General features: G+C 44.8%; 1 protein-coding gene across 1 annotated transcript in view; it reads left to right on the forward strand.

Moving 5' to 3' along the window:
* The window catches only part of SLC34A1 (solute carrier family 34 member 1), a 120,223-nt gene that overhangs the window by 59,055 nt on the left and 39,286 nt on the right, over positions 1-21,882 (forward strand). The window contains exons 9-12 of the mRNA XM_069244486.1: positions 14,547-14,642; positions 14,866-14,950; positions 15,424-15,591; positions 18,851-18,967. Coding sequence (XP_069100587.1) covers positions 14,547-14,642; positions 14,866-14,950; positions 15,424-15,591; positions 18,851-18,967 — 466 coding nt within the window. The remainder of the gene's footprint in view (positions 1-14,546; positions 14,643-14,865; positions 14,951-15,423; positions 15,592-18,850; positions 18,968-21,882) is intronic.

Below are 21,882 nucleotides of genomic sequence, written 5' to 3' on the forward strand. Positions count from 1 at the left end.
TTGTTCAACTGCGTGCGCAGGCTGGTGCCTGTAGCAGCGGCCTAAGCTCTGTGATCGGTCCTACTGGATCTTTTTTCTACATGTGGCAGTTTACCCTCTGAGGCTGACATTGCTGCCGGCCCTACCCTGAGGTATTGAAGCAACTTCCTACCCCCAGTGACCCTGTGTGCGTACCTAGAGAGGGTGTAGTGCCTGTAACTCCACTGGACTGCACTTGTCGGCAGCACTTGTTAACCAGCCCCTGTGGGGATCACTCTGCTTCTGCCCTGCTGACCTGCGGCACGATCCTGTGGCGTGCCCCCTTAATGACTGTTGGGGCTCACTGGGCTGCGCTGTGACCCTTATAATGGACATCCTGACTGCACTGCCAGTGCTGCACATCTATTCCCATGCCTGGGCAGTTAGACATGGGGAAGACGGACCATAAACAGTCAAATCTATCATTTGATGCCCCAAAAAGCTGGGACATCAGGCAGGATGTGTGAAGGTGTCGATCCTGTGCACGTTCCTCCTGAAGTTGATGTACAAACAACATCAATAAAGACAATCGGTCTGATTACTACCTTGGTGGAGGGGATTACTCTTTCGCAAAAGTGACGGATATCCCATATGCCGTTTTATAAGTTCCATAGAATATAGTGGAACTTGTAATACGGTGGGTGGGATATCTGTCTCGTTTGGGACAGAGTAATCCCCTCCGTTAAGGTTGTAATGAGGCCCCCTGTTCCTTGATCTGAAGCAGAGCCTTGTGGGCATTGATTAGAAGCTGGACCAGCTAATGGATAGAATGGACTACCACAAAGATAGGGTAGATGACCACGATCTGGAATGTCATACTTCGGACCTGGATGATGGCCTTCTACAAATGAAAAAAGTATTGGAAGTCATCAGGAACAAGTATAAAGCGTTAGAGGCGTGCTCACTGAGAAACAATCTCCGCATTCTGGGTAATCCGGAGTCTACAGCAATGGGCAGCATGGAAGACTTTGTAGAGGACATGCTCAAGACATTCTTTCCTGATACCCTGTCATCCGTTCCGGTAGTTGAGCGTGCCCATTGTTGACTTGGGCAGAGGCCACCACCTGGAGCACCAGCCCGCCCAATAATTTAGACTTCTAAACTATAGAGATCGAGATTCTGTCCTCCGTCTGGCACGGGAGCGACCCCCTATTGTCTATCAAAACAACAGTGGTACCATCTTCCTTGACTACAAATGTGCGGGCCAGGCCCCATGCAGAGACTTCCTGTCTAAGAAACGGTCACTGCTCCAAACAGACTCTTCATACTCCTTGATCTACCTGGCAAAACTGAGAGTACAAGTTGGGGGCAAGCTGCATTTCTTTACAGATCCTAAGAAGGCGGCATAATTTGAGAGATGGATTCCCAAAAAGCCCGCTGTTGCTCCGGCTGAACAGGAAGCTGGTGGAGAGGAACACTTGAGCGATAACGATTGACTGATGATGCTGTAGTGACTGCTAACATGTTGAAGGGATGCTTTTGTGTTTGAGCACCGCATACGGCTGCCTGGCCAGCTCATGGACCTGATATTTGCTTCCTCTAACCACATGTCCCCGTTTGGGTGCGGGCAACTGTGGCATCTCCATCGCCCCCCAGGATGAGTCCGATGTGGAGTAATTGCTCCCTCTTTGCGAGAGTTGTTATCTGGGTGGGTTTGGTAGGTCTGACCCGATTGGGAGATCAATGAGGGTGGAGGGTAGGAGGGAATATTGTGATTTATTGTTTGTTGGTTTTTATTTCCTGTTTCTTATCCCCTCTTCTACATTAGTTGGCACACTTGAATTATCAGATCGCATACAACCACGGCATTGGGTGAATGCATCTGAGATTCACAGGGCACAGTGAATGGCTCTAACTCTAAGTTGCTGACATGGAATATCAGAGGTCTTAATGATGCGTGTAAAATTCGTCAGGTATCTGCTTACCTCTAACGTCATGGGGTTGATATATGCATGCTGCAAGAAACACACCTTAGAGATAACACCAGGTCGCGCCTGCATGTGAGATGGATAGGTGAATGTCATGCACCTCAATACTCTTTCTATGCACAGGGGGTGGCTATCCTTACCCAAAAAGGCCTGTGGTGGCAGATTAGGGAGGTGCTTTGAGACCAATCCAGCAGGTATATTATGCTGTCAGGCGTACTGTATGACCGTCCCATCAGGCTTTTATTGATTTATGACCCAAACATAGATAATCCAGAATTCTTCTCTGAGGTCTAGCAGCTTCTTGATTTGCTGGGGCCAGGTACCTTACTGTGGGGCGGGGACTTCAATGTTGTAGTTGACCCTAATATTTACAGGAAGAGCGACACACAGCCGCCCTATCCGGCAGCGATGAAGGTCTTGCGCTCCTTAATAGTGGAACATGACCTCACTGACTTGTGGCGCAGTAGTCACAGGGAGGGCAGGGAGGGCACATGCATCAACACAACACACAACAGTTATTCCCGCATAGACATGTGGTTGGTCAATAAAGATGCAGAACACTGGACTACTACAATCTCACATTACCTGCTCATCCTTTCTGATCATTCTCCTGTGTTATTAGAAATGAGAATACCTGGCCAGAAACAGTGCACATTTACTTGGCGGTTGCCAGCTAGTACTTTGCGTGATCAGGTTTTCCAGTCGGAGGTTCAGGAAGCTATTGTGGACTTTTTTACTCTCAACAAGGGCACTGTGCAGTCTCTCAGGACTCCCTGGGAGGCATTTAAAGTGGTTATCAGAGAAGGCTAAGCTTGGCTAAGCAACACAGCATCCTCTGTGCTTTGCGTTGCAAGTTGGTGGAGCTGGAATGTCAACTTAAGGATCTTGAGCACAATTATTTTGCGTCTGGTGATGTAACCTACCTGGCTCAGGCCAGGACTATCCTTGTCTCATATGATGAGGATGCGCACCGTGAGGTATGCTATCTGGGGAAGTCTGCGTGTGCCAGGCATTATGACGAGGGTGATAGGGCAAGGAAGACACTCGCTAACTTACTTCACAAGCCTGGGATAGCGAGTCAACAGATTATTACAGACTTCTACTCGCATCTATACTCCTCTTCCCTCTCCCCGGGAACTGAGGAATATACAGCATTCTTTGACTCAATCAGCCTCTTGTGGCTAGAAGATGGGCATAGACAATTACTAGATGACACTTTTACTGAAAAGGACATAGTTCAGGTCACAAAGAGCTTCCCTGGAGATAAAGTGCCTGACCTAGATGGGTGAACCACAGCCTTCTATAAGGAGTACGTGGATGTTTTGGTGCCATATCTCCTAGAAACGTATGCAGAATCAATTAAAAAGGTCTGGCTTCCCTCTTCGCTACGCAAAGCATTAATTGTGACCGTGCTCAAGTCTGGGAAGTGCCCTACTAGTTGTGGTTCCTACCATCCCCTGTCGCTTATCAATATTGATATTAGAATCCTTGCAAAGTTGATTGCCTCTAGACTCCTCCCATTTTTGCCCTCAATAGTGTTGCCACATCAGTCTGGATTTGTTCCTGGCAGATCCACCTCCTGCATCTTGAGGACTTACTTTGCAGTAGCCAATCGCTTAACCCTTTGAGTCAAGCAGCAGCGATATTTCTAGACACTACTAAAGGGTTTGACTCTATTGAATGGCCCTTCTTCTTCTCGCTCCTTGCCTGGTTGGGTATCAGCCCTAAATTTCTTCAACTGATCAAACTACTATATACTGATCCTCTGGAATGATTGTGCTTTAATAGTGCATTTACTGAGCCTTGCCGCTGATTTTTTTCGGCATGGCGATGGAGCCCTTGGCAGCGCTAAAATGGCAGAATCATCAATATAGGGGATTAGCGTTCATGCACTGTGCTATCCTTGTGTCGATGTATGTAGACGATGTCACGTTCTACCTCAAGTACCCCCATATTAACCCCTTAGCTTCTGGGCCTTTTCCCCAGTGCTGAGCCCTTTTGTGGCTATTTGGGGTAGTTTGCTCTTAGGCTCCCATAACTTTTTTGTCCACTGAAGCTATCAATGCCAAATTTGCATCCTTTTTGTCCAATATTCTGGGGATTGTAAAGGTACCCAGAGTTTGTGGGTTTCCTTGGAGGAGATGAAGAAATTAGCCAAAATACAACCAAAATTTGTTTGTTTTTTAAAATGGGAAAAAAGTGCTGCAGAAGAAAACATCTGGTTTTGTCCCTGCAAATGGCATCACCAAAGGGTTTGCAGTGCTAAAATCAACATCTTCCCAACTTTCAGGAACAGGCAGACTTGAATCAGAAAACCAAATTTTTCAACACACTTTTGGCATTTTTCTGGGACAACCCTAATTTTTACTATTTTTGTGCTTTCAGCCTCCTTGCAGTTAGTGACAGAAATGGGTGTGAAACCAATGGTGGATCCTGGACCGCAAAACATTTCTGAAACGTAGACAAAATTCTGAATTCAATAAGGAGTGATTTGTGTAGATCCTTCAAGATTTTCCTACAGAAAGTAACAGTTGAATTTAAACTATTGAAATGGAGCTGAAATAAAAACCAGTAATTTCTGTCCACGTTTTCTTCCGTAACTTTTTCCACCTATGGTAAGTTTTTAAAAGCAATGTACTGTTACATCTGCTGGACCCTTCTACTTGTGGGGATATATAGGTTTTGTAGGTTCATCAAGAACTCAAGGTACCCAGAGCCAATAAATGAGCTGCACTTTGCAATGGGTTTTCATTGTATACCGGGTATACAGCAATTCATTTGGTAAAATATAAAGCGTGAAAAATAGGAATCAAGGAAACCTATGTATTTCCGAAACGAGCACAAGATGAGGAGCTTAGAAGCAGTGTTTATTTGCACATTTCTGAATTCGGGGTCCCCATACTAGCATGTGAATTACAGGACAGTTTTCAAAATGACTTCTTTTTTAAACACTGTCTTACATTTGGAAGGCAAAAATGTAGAGAAAGATGATCACACTTGTTCTTCTATTCTGTGTTCCCCCAAGCCTCCCGATACAAATGGCACCTCACTTGTGTGGGTAGTCCTAGTGCCCGTGACAGGAAATGCCCAAAATACTGTGGCGATAATGATAACTGAACTGAGTGTACTAATTAGTCCTGGGATCTGGAACCATTTAGGGAAAAACCTGTCAGACATTTCTAAAAAGTAGACACCTAGGGGAGTCCACAGATGTGTGTCTTGTGTGAATTCTACAAAGTTTTTTTTTACCCAAAATACCCTACAAAGGTGAAACGTTGAATAAAAACTGTATTTTGTTTGCTTTTACGTAAAGTAAACTACAGGAATATGCATGGATCCACAAACATCTTACCACCTAGCATTCCCCAACTTGTCCCAATAAAAAAGCTACCCCACTGGTGTGCCTGGACCTAGTGCTCGTGATAGGAATGGATCACACAAGGGTCAATGGTAGTCCTTGCATGAGGGCTACTGTTGACCCTGGAGTGATCCATTCCTGAAGAAGGCACTAGGCACAGGCACACAAGTGGGGGGGTGTTTTTATCAGGACAAGTGGGGTAACACTGGGTGGTGGGAATTTTGTGGATCCCTGCAGTTTACTTGACAAAAAAAGCAAGGAAAAATAGTGTTTTTAATCAACGTTTCACCTTTGCAGGGTATTCTGGGTAATAAAATGTGTGGATTCCAAGCACACCACACTTCTGTGGACTGCCCCAAGTGTCTAGTTTTCAGTCTGGGTTTGATGGGTTTCCCTATATGGCCGCCAAGCCCAGGACCAAATACACAGTTGACTGTCTTACAAAACCAGACTGTTTTGTGGTAGGTATTTTTTTGTATCCACAATCTGTTTTACGCACTTCCCTATCACAGTCATTTGCCCAACCACACAAGTGAGGCAATGATTTTCTCTAGAGACTTAATGGAATGCTGGGTGGTAGAACATTTGTGTCTGCCTGCAGATTCCAGGACTTCCCCTCACTGAAATCCAAGACAAATTTGTTTTTTAAGCAAAGTTTGTGATTCTGAGGGGATTCTGGGTAAAGGAAAACTGGTGAGAGCCACACCAGTTCTGAACCATTGGACTCCCTTTGTACTAGTATGTTAAAGTTAATCATCCACTCACATTGGTTGGTTTTAGCACCTCCAGAAATTATGGTTTCAAAGCATGAATACTTATCAAAGTATCTGAATATTGAAACCAAGCCTTCTGAAGATGACCCTTAAATCCACTTCAAGCCAACGACCACTTTATGGTCCATTCACAAGCCGTTCACGCAAAACACACAAGACTTTCATACTGCCAGCCATGGGCCCAATCCAACCAATCACTGCACTCACATCAACTTACCACTGCCAGACAAGGGCCCATCACATTCACATGCCACAGGACTGAATAAGTTTGACTACATTTTACCACCTGTCAAGTAACCGCCTCCTTCTTCCTGAATATTACGGAAGGCATGCATAAGGAACCTTTACTAATGACTCCCATGACAGCCACCTGAAGCTCAGGAAGACATGTTTTTCATGTGCCTTTAGCACACTCACTGTGCTAAATCTAACTCCTTCCAGTTTGTGGATGCAAGTTGGGGGTGTCCGAGTATGCTTTGGGAGGCCTATTCCTTAAACTGAGCAAGCATATCTACTGTTGAAACTAAGGCAGATATGATGATGAATACATCCTAAGGTCTCCAAAGTAAAAAGTCAAACAAATATCCTGTGAGACTCATTCATCAACACTTCTACTTTTGCTTTGAAAGTGAAGCTACAAATTGAGTTTGCGCACTTTCAGACAAGTAGAAATGTTGGTGAATATGTCCCACAGGACATTTGTTTGACTTATTACAGTTACTCTGGTTCTCGTTGGCAATCATGATGGTTCTTGTGCAGCATACATATGTTCCGTAACAAGCACTTCAAAATTCAGTCATGCCTTTAACATTTTGTTACACAGGATACTCTGTGACAATGTGGCATATGTTCTGACCACTAGTATGTGCAGTGTAGGGACTTATGCATGTTAATCAAACAGAACACCTACCACGTTCTGACAGTGGATATAGGTATTGAGCAGGCCTAAGGAAGTCCATGATTTCCTGTACTAGATGAAGTAAAATTCTTTGGCTTCTTGCCTAATGCAGCAGTGGCCCATGGGCATTCATATCCATGCACAGCCACTGAAAGGTTTAGCCAACGGCAGCTCCACCTCAGTTGATTTCCTAGGACTTTGCTTTAGTACGATATAATGTAAAGCAAGTAACGACACAGAGGCCTCACTGAGATGGGCACTGGGGACAGTGATACCGACTCTCCTGCTGCTTTCCATGCTTCGAGCATACTTTACAGCGATGAGATGGACGATCTTTTTTGGGTGTTTTAGGAATGTGATCAGCAAAGTGTCGGCCCAGCAGCCTTGCCACATCGTCCAGAACATATGAAGTGGAGGCTGCTCCTTCTGTAACAGCCATGAGGCTGTCAATTGCAGACAACTGGAAGTCAAGAAAAGTCATGAGTCTTTCTCTGGTTGTCTAACGATAAACAACATACGCATTGTATGTTGCCATCTGGATCAGGTGAGTTTTACAACAGGCATTGTATGGTTGAAGAACATGGTTGTTCATGTCCACTCCGTCCATATACTTATTGTAATCAAGTATACAGGTGGGCTTGTGGACTTCGGCCATCTGACCCCAAACCATGATGGGGGACGTGCTCTCATCATGAATTGGAGTGAACACATATACATCACACCTATCCGAGAACTTGACTGCGAGCAGTTTGCTGGAATGCAACGTAGTACGCTGGGATTTCTGGAGCTTCTTGCAAACAAGCTCCTGCAGGAATCCTTTGCAGTTACAACTAACTCTACCGCAGCCCACTGTGCCAGTTTTGTAGAGCTCACTGAACAGCTCTACTCCTATACAGAAATTGTCCACATAAAGGTTATAACCTTTGTGAAGGTGTGGCTGGAAAAGTTCCCATACAATTTTACCTGTGACTCCTAACGTGGGAGGGCAACCTACAGGTTTAAGGTGTAGTCCTTCCCTGTATACACTCGCAAGCTGTACACATAGCCAGAAGAGCTCTCACACAGCACGTACAGCTTGATCCCATAGCAACCTCTTCTGTTGGCAATGTACTGTCTAAACAGCAGCAGTCTCATTGACTGCTATATTCTTTCCAGGAGTATAGATCTCTGGAAACCTGGCAGACAAATGGTCCACGACAGGCCGAATTTAGAACAACATATCATGGTCTGGATGGTCCCGGAGCAATGCAGCAGAACTGTCATTGAAGTGTAGCATGTTTCGCAATAGGAAGAAACAATCTCTTCTCATGTATGGTGCGAAGATGGGGCTTACCCAAACCATCTGACTCGTCCAGTAGGACTGCAAGGTGGGTTTATGCACTAACCCCATTTTGAGCGTAAGTCCCAAAAATATAATCAACTCCGTCAGTGAAGTGGGAGTCCACTGGCGTGACCTAGAACGGGACTTAATAGTGCCTACATGCTCCCACAGAAATTGTTTTTGATGCAATTTTGTTTGCTGCACAACTTGCTGAAGGACGTCAACATCCAAAAAGAGATGGACTTAGTCGACTAGCAAAAAGTTGGCCGTATTGACTTTACATCCAGTGTCACCAGTAAAAGGTGGAATTTGGGGCGGAACTAAATCAGAGAGCTGCCAAGAGAGCACTCTTTCTGTGCTTGCCGCCACACACACCTGCTCTCAGGGTTGGGCTAACCCACTGTTGTCCCACTGCACAGACTGTGCATGCAAAGGGACAACACAACTGTCCTCATAGTCTCCCTCAGAATCACTGGAAGAGGTGTCCTTGGATAGGACTCCACCGACTGAAAAATCACTCCCAGATTCTGCTCCACTGTCCTCTCTCTCAGATGCTGTCTCAGTATTTGCTGTCTCCGTCTCTGATCCTGCCTCAGAGCTATCCGCCATAACCCGAGTTACGGCTTCAGGAGCATTAATTCCAATGAGAAGCATCTTTGCTACTGGCTAAACTGTCTCTCTAAAGTACTAGCCTACACAGAAGGTAGATAGGGTCACAAAATTGCTTGTGTGTGTGTGTGTGTGATGTGTGTAACAGTAAATGTCAAGTCACCTTACCTTCACTTCTTCTCTGAATCAGCAGATTCTCTGAAGACACTGTAAAAAAAAAAAAGAAACACTATTACTTCAGCTTACCACATACCCATCATCACAGCCTTTAGCGCTGGTGGCACCCAGTGCAACAATAATATTTGGTGCTCTCCCTCCAATGACCACCTCCTCGAATTCCCTCACCACCACCCAACAAAAGTGCCCCTCATCTCTCCATAGCCCCCCTCGCACATACGTTTCATTTGTTTTAAAGCACAGGTAACGCATGGCTTTACTAATCCACTCAACTAACTAGATATCTATCCTTTGCAGCAGGCAAATAAACCATTGCCCTACTTTATGGAGTCAAAACTGCCACTAGACAAAAGTCAGATCTCTATCTATATAGAGAGAATCTATCTCTAGAGAGAGAGATAGAGAGAGAGAGAGAGAGAGACTCACTCTCTACATCACTTTATTTTTTACACATATGTGCTTTCCCTGGGGCCGATCATGACCCCAAGACAAACTACACCTGTATAAAAAAGAAATATGCCACCATAGGGGGTCGGCCCGCGTCGGGAGGGTCGACCCCATCCTTTTCAATTAATTTATCTTTTTTAAACATTCCCTGGGGGTGCGTGATTGCCCCCCCAGGGGAAACCATTATTTTTTTAATTGAATAATTCCCCCTACGGGATCGGGCCATGTCAGGTGGGCAGACCCTGGCATTTTTTTATTTTTTTTATTGTATTTTATTCCTGTGGATAGGGGGTGCGGGTAGGGGGCAATTGCTCCCCAGGGCAAAACCAATCTTTTTTTTAAAATAAATAATGCCCCCACTGGATCGGGGCGGCCCACTTACACGGGACCAACTCCCCCCAAACAAGATCCCTGGTGCCTAGGGCCGTTTCCTGCCCATGGGTCGCAGCTCCCCTTTCCATTGATGCCTCCTTGGCATCTTGGGAGGCTGTTTTGGCCTTTTTTCTCCACCGAAGAAGGGAGAGGACACTCATCTCGTCCACTCTGCTGCTCCGGTGGGGAAACTGTGACAGTCAGAGTGCCTCGCAGTGCCCTGACGTTTCAGATGGGCGGAGACGCGGAAATGCTACTGTGTCTCCCAAGGGAGTAAAACATTTTTTTTAAAACTCCTTGGCATCAGCCACTGCTCATGGCCCACACCAGGGAGGGTGTGCGTGTGCCGGCCACTGGCCAACACACGCACCAATGGGGTTAATCTAGATCCCTTTCTGAGGGAATTCCTACATTTCGGGGAAGTTGGTATAAAGCCTAATTGGGCTAAATCTGTCATGTTCCCGCTGACAGATTCTACCACCCGTTTCACATCTGAGCACCCCTTGTGTTGGGCTACAGAGCCTCTTCGTTACTTGGGGATATGGCTCAGCAGAACTCTTGACGAGCTGTGGTCGGCAAACTATGGTCGCACGATTTTCTGGCTTGAGGACAAGGTAGAATGCTGGCACTCTTTGGACTGTCGCTTACGGGGAGGATCGCCATAGTCAAGATAATAGTCCACCCCAAGTTTCTGTATTTATTCATCAACTTGTCGGTTCCACTCACGCTGAATTTCAGGACCAAAGTGTGATCTTTGCTGATATCCCTGGTCTTGTGAGTTGGCAGCCCCCGGTCTCATGGGAACTGCGCAAGCAGCCCTTTGAGCTAGGTGGTCTGGCTGCGCTTGACATGGAACTATACTATAATTGCACCCAGGTGCATCTTGCTCATTTTTGGATACAACCAATACCATGTCTACCTCACACTGCACCAGAGCACAATCTGATCAGTCCCTGTGGGCTCTCCAGGGGCAGTCTTCTTGGCCTCTCACTGGCCGCAGTCCAGGGAAGATACGGCCACCTATACTGTGCTGGCATGGAACGAGCTGTGCCAGGACGAACGTGGGGGTACTCTACGAACCTTCTGCGCTGTTGTTGAATAAGACTTCGGTTCCAGTGACGTGGGAGGCGAGGATGAAGGCAAGGCTACAACAAATGCAGCTGACCACTATGGGGTCCCTGTATCCTGACAGTCAATTTATAACCATGGAGACATCCCTCCAAGAACCCTGTGATTCCTTCCTGTATACTCTCACCTTTTTTCAGCTCCGGGCAGCTATCTGTGGCAGAGCGGCACTTACCCCGCGGCGCTGCCTGTACTGCAAGCTTTGGAAATCATGCACACCTCCCATGCTCCACACCACCTAGGCACGCGCTTATATGGCGCTCTGCAGGATGCTGCACCTCACGCGTCCTCGCGCTCCTGCACTGCATGGGAGCGAGACTTAGATTTGCTACCGACAGACGCCTGTTGGAGATACTGTTGCACGCATATACACGCACTTTCTCCCGATTATGGATTTCGCCTTATTCATTTTAAACTCTTGCATAGAGTTTACTACACCCCCATGTGTCAGCAGAAAATGGGGTTGGATGCAGACTTGCGTTGCAGGCGGTACTCTGAGGCGAGGGCTGACTTTATACACGTGACTTGGGGCTGCTTGCGTGGACAGAGATACTGGCAGGAGGTGTTTGAGGTGGTTAACGGGGTAGTCGATTCAACTATTCCTTACACTCCATTGGTAACTCTACTGGGGCATGTGAAAGAAGTCCCGAAGGGCGTGCGGAGACTAGTGGGTATGATGTTGCTGTTGGCTAAATGTAGAGTTGCATTGGCAGTGGCACTCCTAATAGATCGGACTGGCTGAACGATGTGTCTTTCTGCCAGGAGCAACTTCAGCTGTAATGGGATATGATGGCTGGCCGATCGCGTCCCCAGACATCGGGGCCCCTTTCCGGGACTACTTGCTGACACTAACGAATGAATCCAATATATGAAAATTGAGCTTAAGAGGGTGCTCTACTGCTGTGTCGGATGTCACGGCGCAGAGCCAATGTGTGCCATATAACACAAAGACACCCATCCGTTCAACTTAATTCAAGATTGCAGTTTCTGTTTCCCCCTCCTTCAATTTTCTTTTCTCCTACATGCTTTTCTCTCCACACAACCAAGTAGTTCAAGTTTGTTGATTATTTAATGTTTTACAGTCAACTGGATTCCTTGTAGGAGCTGCATGAAGCAATCCTAATTGTCCATGTTATATACTATGATGCTCAGATGCACTGACAGGTGGTTCTCCACGTTATGTCTGCTATACAAATTGTAACTTTGGCCTGTGGAATTGTATCGTTATCTTGCATGTATGCTGTCATAATGACAAACTTAATAAATACAAAGTAAAAAAAAGTGGAGCGTCCTTGCGTTGTCCTTGCATTGCCAACGTCTATTATGAAACAGTAGCCTGCTGAGTTAGCGAGCTTCTGCCTTCTGCCTTCGCATTAACTCTATAGTTTATTTTACATGGTTTGCTATCTATAAGTGATATGGAGAATCTTGGAAATGCTGCTTCTGCTCCAATGGCTGCCCCTCTTGCCTGCCATTATTATGTTCAAAACACTGGTTATTGCAATCACATATATAAGGGCCTTTTGCAAAGACCTTGGCAAAACTCTTGTGTCGTGCAAAACTATGCTGCCCACTCTCATCTACTGATCACATCTGTCCAATATGGATTCCACCTCCCTGGCCGCAACCAAAAGGCCGAATTCAACAGGATACCATGCTTATCAATAGAGTCTACTTGCCCACATGTCTCCAAACCGATTACTTTAGCAAACCACACCCATCAGTCAAACTTATCCTCCTTGAATTATTTGCTGCCTTTGACACCGTTACCCCTCGATCCTAATCAATACTTTTACTTCTCTCTGTATGAGTGGCAGCGCCCTTCAGTGCCTCTCCTCCTACCTATCTAATTATCTTTTATTTCTTTCATGGTGCCCGGCTGTATTCTCACCCACCCATGTTTTAGCGGGTGTTCCTCAAGGATCAGATTTAGATTCTCTTTGAGGCACTGTATACATTCTCTCTCACCAATACTACCTCTATTATGGTTTCTGCTATTACCTCTATGCTGACAATACTCAAATTCACTCATTCCCATCTTCAGCTTCTTGATCAATCCTTAAATCTCTAGCCGTGTAGCACCCATCAGGCACTGGATGGCTTACTAAAAATGAAACTATCTATTGTCCATCCTCTTCCTACTTATCTCCCGTTTCTCTACCTCAAAAAACTTACCAGCTGACTTTTTATGCACAGTCTGAACGGTATCCTGAAATGTATAATGGAAAACCTGATCACACAGTGCAGATTATATTGAAAGAAGAACAGTGGGAGATTGACCTGAATTGTGGTAGTAAAACTAAGGAACTCGCTGCAGTTTGTACTCAGAAACTTTCTAGGTCTAGAAGTGTTTCCTTAAAAACTGAAAACTTTCCTTTTCAAGGAGGCATTTCCAACCCTCAATGAAACGCTCATGTCTTTATGCCAAGCTCCTTCTGTGTTCCCAGCTGCTTCTGAAAGGGTGAGTTGAATGTCAGAATTTCGTTGACAAAAATATTGTCTGATATAAATATTGTGTCCTAAATATAGTTTACAAAAAAATCTTCCCAGTGCTTGCAGAATTTCTATTAATAACTCCAATAGGGCGACATTTTGGTCAGGCAGTAATTAGGTCACTGTTTTCTGGTACCTGCCAAAAAGGCCAGGGTGTCGTTTGAATGGAGAATGACCTTTGTCAAAGACTGATCCTGAACTACCCTTCTGGAGACTACAAACAGGTAAACTGCCTCCCTCAGAAAGGTACTTGATTTAGTCTTGACCCATCTTACAAACAGTAGGGATGTTATAAAGTGGGCTCCACCACACGCCAGTGACCGACCAGGTCATAGACACTGGAATGCTGTGAATTGTTCAAACGACTATCTTGTACCACAATGAAAACGTTGGGCAGAAAGGAATTTCGGGAATCAGATTGCTTCCTACACACAAAAGCCATGGAGAGGCACAAAATGGGCATGCTGAATACTTGGGTACCATTCAACCATCCAGATGTTCCAACCTACCACAATAGTGGGCATCAGAGGGCACAGCTATTCTAGATACTTACATACCAGAGGGAGGTTGGTCATTGGAGGAATCACCATGTCATGAGAGTGAGGATCTCAGGCACCAGGAAAAGACTGTATATTGTACAGCACCCATTAGTGTGAGGGTCTCGTATTCCAGGAGGAACCTGGAAATCAAAGGGTGCCTTAAAACACAACATATGAGATACCAGGAGTGAAGTGGGCATTGCAAGTTACTTTGCAATATTACGTTTTGGAAAGACAAAAAGTGAGTGATCATCAGTGAGTTTCTTGAAAAAGGCTGAGATGCCAGGTGGAGAGCAACTAGCAACCTTCGAGATATGGTTCTGGGATGCCAGGAGTAGAGTGGGCAAAGGAGGGTACCACAAAAGCTGATAGTCTTTCCAGGAGGCTGGGAACAGAAGCAAAAAGATGATCCACTGCAGCAGGGTCTGTAATCTTGTACAGGGTTCTTTGATGCTTAGTGTCCTGAAAATTGGCTGTTCTGTTTCCAGTTGGATAGGTCGGTGATCACCGGTATCGCCATCGGAGATGAAACAATGCGGAATAAGAGCTTGATCCGGATCCTGTGCAAGGAGCCACATATAACGGTAATGGCTTAACTCCTTCTGAGGAACAACTTTCCCCCGAGATATTGTGACAAGCAATGGCTAACAACGCTTTCTTTCTGTTTCCACCAATCCTGTGTGCTTGCCCAATCTTGCCTCTCTTTGTATATTGCTCACCCTCCCCATCGGTATCTCCTTCATCCACTCTTAATATGTCACTTTTCTTTTGCTCTCTCTCTGTCTCCCTTGCCCCTTCAAACTTCAGGTATCCAATACTAGCTTCATGCACATTCTGCAGGAGAGGAATGGCACAGGGCTCTCAAGCAACATGGCCACCGAAGCAGCAAAATGTAAGTGTGACTTACACCTGCCACCCTTCACCATCCTGTATCCTTAAAGGCATACTTCCACTGCCCACGTCACTCTGTAAACACAGCTATCTGTCCTTTGCATGCAGTCATTTATCCTAAATATTAGAAAGTGGGTGGGGCTTGAGTTCTGATCTGGCGGGTGAAGGTGTAACCTTCATAGGGTACCATGTGATGCACATGCAGTGTCTGTGCCCACTCATGTCTGACATGCTATTTTAAATACCATATGCCTCCTTTGGAGTGCATGAAATACAATGCTTGCAGGGCTATTTTGTTTATCAAAAGTATGCTGAATAATCACACACTAAATACTTATCTCATAGATGCATCCTTTAAAGAAAGCAATCTTTTTCTGTTTTTATTCAGCACATCTGGCATTTTTAATTTTTCAGTCAGGACTCAAAATGCAAGCCAGACCTACTGACTGTGTCAATGCTTGCTTTCTTCTGCAGGTAACCACTTGTTTGTGAACTCTCACCTTCCGGACCTGGCGGTGGGCCTCATCCTACTGGCTGGCTCCCTCGTCGTCCTCTGCACCTGTCTGGTGATGCTGGTCAAGATACTCAACTCCACCCTCAAGGGCCAGGTGGCCAAAGCCATCAAGAAAGTCATTAATACAGGTGAGTGGTGGTAAGTGGAACGGAGCGGAAGCATAACACCAGTGAGAGCAGGAACATCTGAGAGTGACTATTAGGAGAGCACTACAGGTGTAGTTGGCATAAGGGATTTAGTTGCTCACATTGGCAAAAGATGGTTCCCGCCAAAAGCAACCTATCTTGGTAAATGAGAAGTGCTGCCATGAAAGGGAGGCTCATAGTTAGCATGTGAAATACTGGGTTCATACCACTGCACTAGGATGATTGTCAATACCCAAAGAAAGACAACACGCCTTACAAAGAGAGCGGGAATGGGACTTCCACCAAGGAATGACAGACATTGTGTAGACCCTGCCGTACTTCCTGTGCTCCAAAAAGAAGGTGGAGGAAGGCAGACATCAAGATTATGGAAGCTCGACTGGTCACTTTGAGATGCCTGTCGCTGAGACTTTCAGTAGAGGTAGGAGCCCGGGATGACATGTGACACATGTCACAGCATGTCACACAGCATATCGCTTTGTGGCAAAGATTTGTGCCATGTGATAATTCACAGACCCCAAAGACCATCTAATAGCCCCAGCGTGTGCCACAGAAAGTGATATATGCACAACAATGTTTGAAATTGCAGGCTGACCCTGAACCTCTGTAAATGACAAATTATCCCTTTGATTTAACCACTAAATTTAAAAGTTCACCATTGCCTGTCAGTCACACAGGCTTTTTGATACACTGACACAACGTCAGTCCTTTTATTGCCATGTAACATTAGGCCTGTATTCATGCTTAGAAGGCCGAAGTAGGTCGATTTGTGATCATCACGCCCTGGCCAGGGTAGATGTTTTGGGAGGGCATACCCCCAAGCAACAAGTACAGTATAAAAGTGGTCTAGAAGCTGTTCATTCCAGAATAACTATTTAAAAAATGGCACAATATAGTGAGATTTCAAAGAATTCAACATAGTTTTGCGGTATTAGTATTATTCTAACTTTACAACTATGATAATTAGTAAGAAACATATTAGAAAATTGTGTCTTTTGAACCAAGTCTGTAACATTGCCAACGTTTCCTGAAAAATGTGCTAAATGGGTTGAAAGCACCACTAATACATAAAAATACTGAAATCTGCAAGGAGCATCAACACAATTATGCACGGGGTTGTGTGTTCTTTCCCAAGGCATCTTGAGGAAATGTATGGCAAACGCTGCATCTCTAGGCACCTCTGCTAATAACCATTAATAATAATGACTGGAGGGGTTTGGAGACTTTTCACCACCGGGGCGTCTATATCTTCCTATTCATTTTATGACCAATTTATTCAGTGTGGGGCAGTGAAAGGGTTAAAGGCAGCTATAAACACATTGGCACATAACTATGAGCACAGAGACTGTAGCTGGATCCTGTCAAAGAGATCTCATTGGAACAGTCAATAGTACAACAAGACGAAGGTCTGTATTATGTAATGCACACTGCCCCTGTTTGCACCACGGCACACCCTATTGCATTCAATGTACTGCTCTCAGGGCAGCTGCAAGTTCGCGGGTGCCCTAGGGACGGCGCATTCTGTGATATACGGACCGCAGACTGAACAATCCCCTCCATGTTTCACAGTGTTGAAGGTAGACACCTGCACTTTAAAGACGGAGCAGAGAAACCACTGTAGGAGGGTGCAGTGGGTGACTGCAGCTGCCTGGAGGAAGTTGTCTGGGGAGTCCTTGGGGCCCACTTTCAACTCTCCAGAGGATTGTCCTCAGGTAGCACACTGACAGTGCACCATCTTTTCGTAGCACACGCTCAGTGTCCCTCCCGAGGGCCTGTTTGCCTCTGAACCCGCATCCGTAGGAGAGTGTGGGTGCAGAGGCAACAGCCCCATGCAAATGAGGGATCACCCTCTGAAGAGAGCGCTGGTATTACATGTGCACCAGTACTATCTGTATTAGAGAAGGAGCCGCAAAGGGGTATACAGCACTTTCTGTAATACTACAGAGGCACAAAGTAGATGCTTCCAGGGCACTTTGTATAATACGACCCAAGGAAGGTATAGGGTGTTGGGAAAGTGTGTTCACAGCTCAGAGAGTGAGTGTCTTTATAAGACTATTTGCAATAATCACTTCCAGTAATGCCAGAGAATTACCTGCAGGTGGCAAATTCTTCTGCCTGCTGATTTTATAGCTGAAATCATAAGTTTTGTGACCCTTTTAAACTTTTGGTAAAATAAAACATCGCCAACATCCATTCAGCTCTAACGTCGTCATAAATGGTTGTAAAGTTAACTTATGAGAAATTCGAATGTACTGCAACTAGCACCCACTAAGAAGTATCACTAGTTTCCAGTAAACACTACATCTGGGCATAAACAAATGAGAAAGCTGCAAGCTACATGTAGGCCAATAAACGGGATCTATGCAAGACTTTGGTTGTGTAATAAAAACCTTGCCCACAAAGCAAATGCACTTATCAGAGAAGCATACCTCAAGCTCAGGAGAGCAAGTCTTTGGTTTCTGCTGACATGTGATGGTCACTGCTTCACTCTTATGGCCTACAATCATCTAGAATCAGACCCCTGAAAAAGGTTATGTCATTAAGTTATACCTGCCACTTGGTATCAACACAGCAATACACAATTCTTGACCATTTTCCAACTCTTGGTTGGGATTTTCTGCAGTGGTCAGGACAGGTGGATTCCCATTACAGAATGGGATATCTCTAAGCATGCGTACTCCTTTGTTCCCCATCATCAAACATTTATTAGAGAGTATGGGGACATACATATTAAATATTCTATGAAATCAGAATTGATATTCCAACATGAATCATGATAAACTTTCCAATTTTAAGCATCACTCCATTGGGGATCACTACAAGCCACAAGATTACACCGCCTGCTGCTTAAAGTGCTGAACGATTACAGCTGAGACCTAGACCCAGGAAGTGATTGTGATCCCTTAGCACATGCGATGGCTGTGAAATGGTGTCAATCAAGAGCTAGTGGCTATTGTGCCAGCAGAAAATGGTCAAGGCGGAAAACCAGGAGATCCTTTTGAATGAGGACAAAGAGCAGCAAAAAAAATCTGGATTAACAGGAGATATGACTCAATACCCGCACAAAGCATACATAATGAACAGAGTATATTATAAAACGAAGTGGCGGGTGTCATGAGTTGGTGGTGTTAGTCTTTGGTGCAGGAGGGGATTGGTGTAGCAGGCTCTCTTACGCATGTGCTGCTCCGCGGTACTATTCTAATGTTGAATGTTGCTCTGCTCTTGCTTCACATTTTGGGTTTAGATCTGCCGTACCCCTTCGGCTGGGTGACCGGATACTTTGCCATGCTCGTTGGTGCTGGAATGACCTTCGTGGTGCAGAGCAGCTCGGTCTTCACCTCAGCCATCACACCTCTGATCGGTAAGTGGTGGTTCAATTATCGCAGAGAGTGAAAAAGTCAAGCCTTTGTCTCCTAATGGAAGATTTTTCAGGGTAGTGTTTTTTATTATGGACTGTTGCCACACGCAGCACAAATCACTATGCCATTTATCAGTCACTTCTATTGTGTCAGAGTTTTGCATTGGCAGGATGTGTTGCGAAAGCACAACTGTAAGGTTACTGTCAGTCATCAATATAGGAGAGTTCTATGTTTAGCAAACTCTAAGTCAGGTCTGTTGCCAAATCTGACTTAATTAACACAGCACAAACAAAGGACCGTTGGTTCTTAATGAAATCACTTGTTCTTCTATTGGGACCAGGCCAAGAGCCAAGTGTCTTTTCTTGGTGTATGTGGGTGGTACACACAAATATGCAGAACAACTGAACACATGGAGAAACTTAGATTTGGATACTAAGGGCCTGATTACGACCTTGGAGGAGGCGATTACTCCGTCCCAAATGTGACGGATATGCCATCCGCCGTATTACAAGGTCCACTATATCCGATGGAACTTGTAACACAGCAGACAGGATATCCGCCACATTTGGGACAGAGTAATCACCTCCGCCAATCTCATAATGAGGCCCTAAGTGTTTAATAAATCTAAATGTACTACTTCGAGAAAACTCTAACAATAATACTTAGTAATTATTATAACGCATAAGTCCATAATTTTTCAATCATGTCCCAAATCCAAATGCAAAAGGTAAACAAAGCCTTAACTGCAGCATAAAGTAACTTCATGAACACTTAAAAACCTACACTGTGATGTAAGACCCCAAAGGTGGCATTTAAGAGAAATCTAAAGGGAACCCACTGAGATGGGATTGTCACTGATTGTGAAGTTCAAGTAGACTCAGAAAGTTCTCAGGGTGGATTCCGGAAGCAGGCTCCCTGATGGAGTATTCTTCGTTTTGAATTCATCTGCCTGGCGCATGAAGGACCAGCTTGTCTAGGTCCCTGCAGTAAAACTCAAATGCACCTTTGCCTCACGTGGTTGACTGCTATCCCTGATGAGAAGGTTAGTCTGCGTTTAGTTTCCGGTGGAAGTTTCACCAGCCTTGGCTATATTCATACAAATTTAAATTACCTCAAGTGCAAGCTAATGCAACCAAGCAACAGCTCAACATAAAGAAAACCCAGAACAGTGCAACCTAGAAACCGCAAGCAAAAGATTAATTTACCACAATCCACCAAAAGCTTAATCTCCCACGTCCCAGTAGTTTAACCCATGTCACTAGTGCTGTAATCAAGCATAGGCTGTATCAACTCAACTTAACACTACAAGCCATCAGCTCATCCATACATGTCTGTAATCAATCAAAACCCAGCCACAGATAATCCTTGCTAACATACATACAGCTAAATCTATCAGAGCATAATGACTGCTCAAACTAACTAATTTTCAGTGTCACTTAAAACTACCAAGCTACAGCTTCAGGGAAGCAATCCATTACAGTCCTAAAGTAACTCACTCAACCTGCCAAGTAATCCAATAACAGCTCAACTTAACATGATGCAACAACACCTACATCTAATGCAACCCATTGAGATTATAAAATGGCTCAAAATCAGCTCAAACTAATAGACTCAAACAATAGACTAATGGCACAGCTATTGCCCAACAGCAATTATTTGTACATCACCCTAGAAACAAATTAAGCTAATGCAATCCAGTAATAGCTCAACCAAAATACAGCGGTAGCTCAACTTTATACAAACCAACAAGCCAACCTAGTTCAACTCAAAGACGGTTTAAACTGCCACAACTCAATTACAGCTCAACATAAACAGGCCAACTATAGCTCCTTCTTTCACAGCTATATGCCAGCCCTTGGATCCCAATAACTCAATCTAAAACTACAAAACGGTTCAGCCTTACACAACGTAAGCACAGCTAAACTCTAATACAGCTGTTTGGTAACCTAACGTAAGCTAAAAACAGCAGGCCACAACTAGCTCAACAGTAGCTAAACCTAACACAATCCTTCCTCACAAGTTAGCAGAACTCAACAATAGGTTAATCTCACTTAACCCAACACTAGCTCAATAATGTGTTATTGAAACAAGGTAAATTGTCAAGATGAGCAAGCAAATGTTAGATCAGGTTTCCTCATTTTGTTCTATGCGTAGGTAGTACAATGGTATTTCAATTGTTTTTTACTGGCAACATGTAAATACACAATCTAAATGAATTGTTTCTGTAATGTATGCAAGTATGTCTGTGGGATTTCTGTAGCATAATCCTAGCCAAAAGGCAGCAGAGTGCTGTATAGGGTGAAAGAGAAGCACAAAATCAACAAGTAGTAGGAGCAATAGCATGTTTGTGGACTGTTAATGCATATTGATGTAGTGTTCTATAAAGATGTACATCTTCACCTCTCTCCTAAATTGGAGCAGCATTGTGGCGGTCCTGATGAATACGGGGATACTGTTCCGGATCCTCGGTGCATAAATGGAAAAGACCTACTGCCTTGTTTTTTTGTTTTGTTTTTTTCACACCTCTTAATCTGTAGTTTGATTGTGTCCTGGCTACAGTTGGGCCAATGACCACCATAAATGGTGACCTTGTCTGCAAGATAAGTTGGGGTGCTGGTTGTGGTGGCTGTGTAAATAATGCACCTGCTTTTGAAGATGGTACATGCTGGCTGCTGAATCAAAGGGGCTCCATCAGCGACCAGGTGATGTGATCCACTTTTCTTCAGACCGTGGATTGGATGTACTGTGGCATGGAGAATGCCCTTAAAGAGTCCAAGTTTGTAGTCTGGGAAGCCATGGAAGGTCATTGAGAAGGGCATTACGACCATCCGGCTACAAGCATGAGGGCTTGAACATATGCTTTGAAGGTGCTTTCTGGAAGAAACAGTGTCACTTTCTTTAGAAGAGTAAGCTGGTG

Source organism: Pleurodeles waltl, chromosome 7 (genome assembly GCF_031143425.1).
Source record: "Pleurodeles waltl isolate 20211129_DDA chromosome 7, aPleWal1.hap1.20221129, whole genome shotgun sequence".
Lineage (NCBI taxonomy): Eukaryota > Metazoa > Chordata > Amphibia > Caudata > Salamandridae > Pleurodeles > Pleurodeles waltl.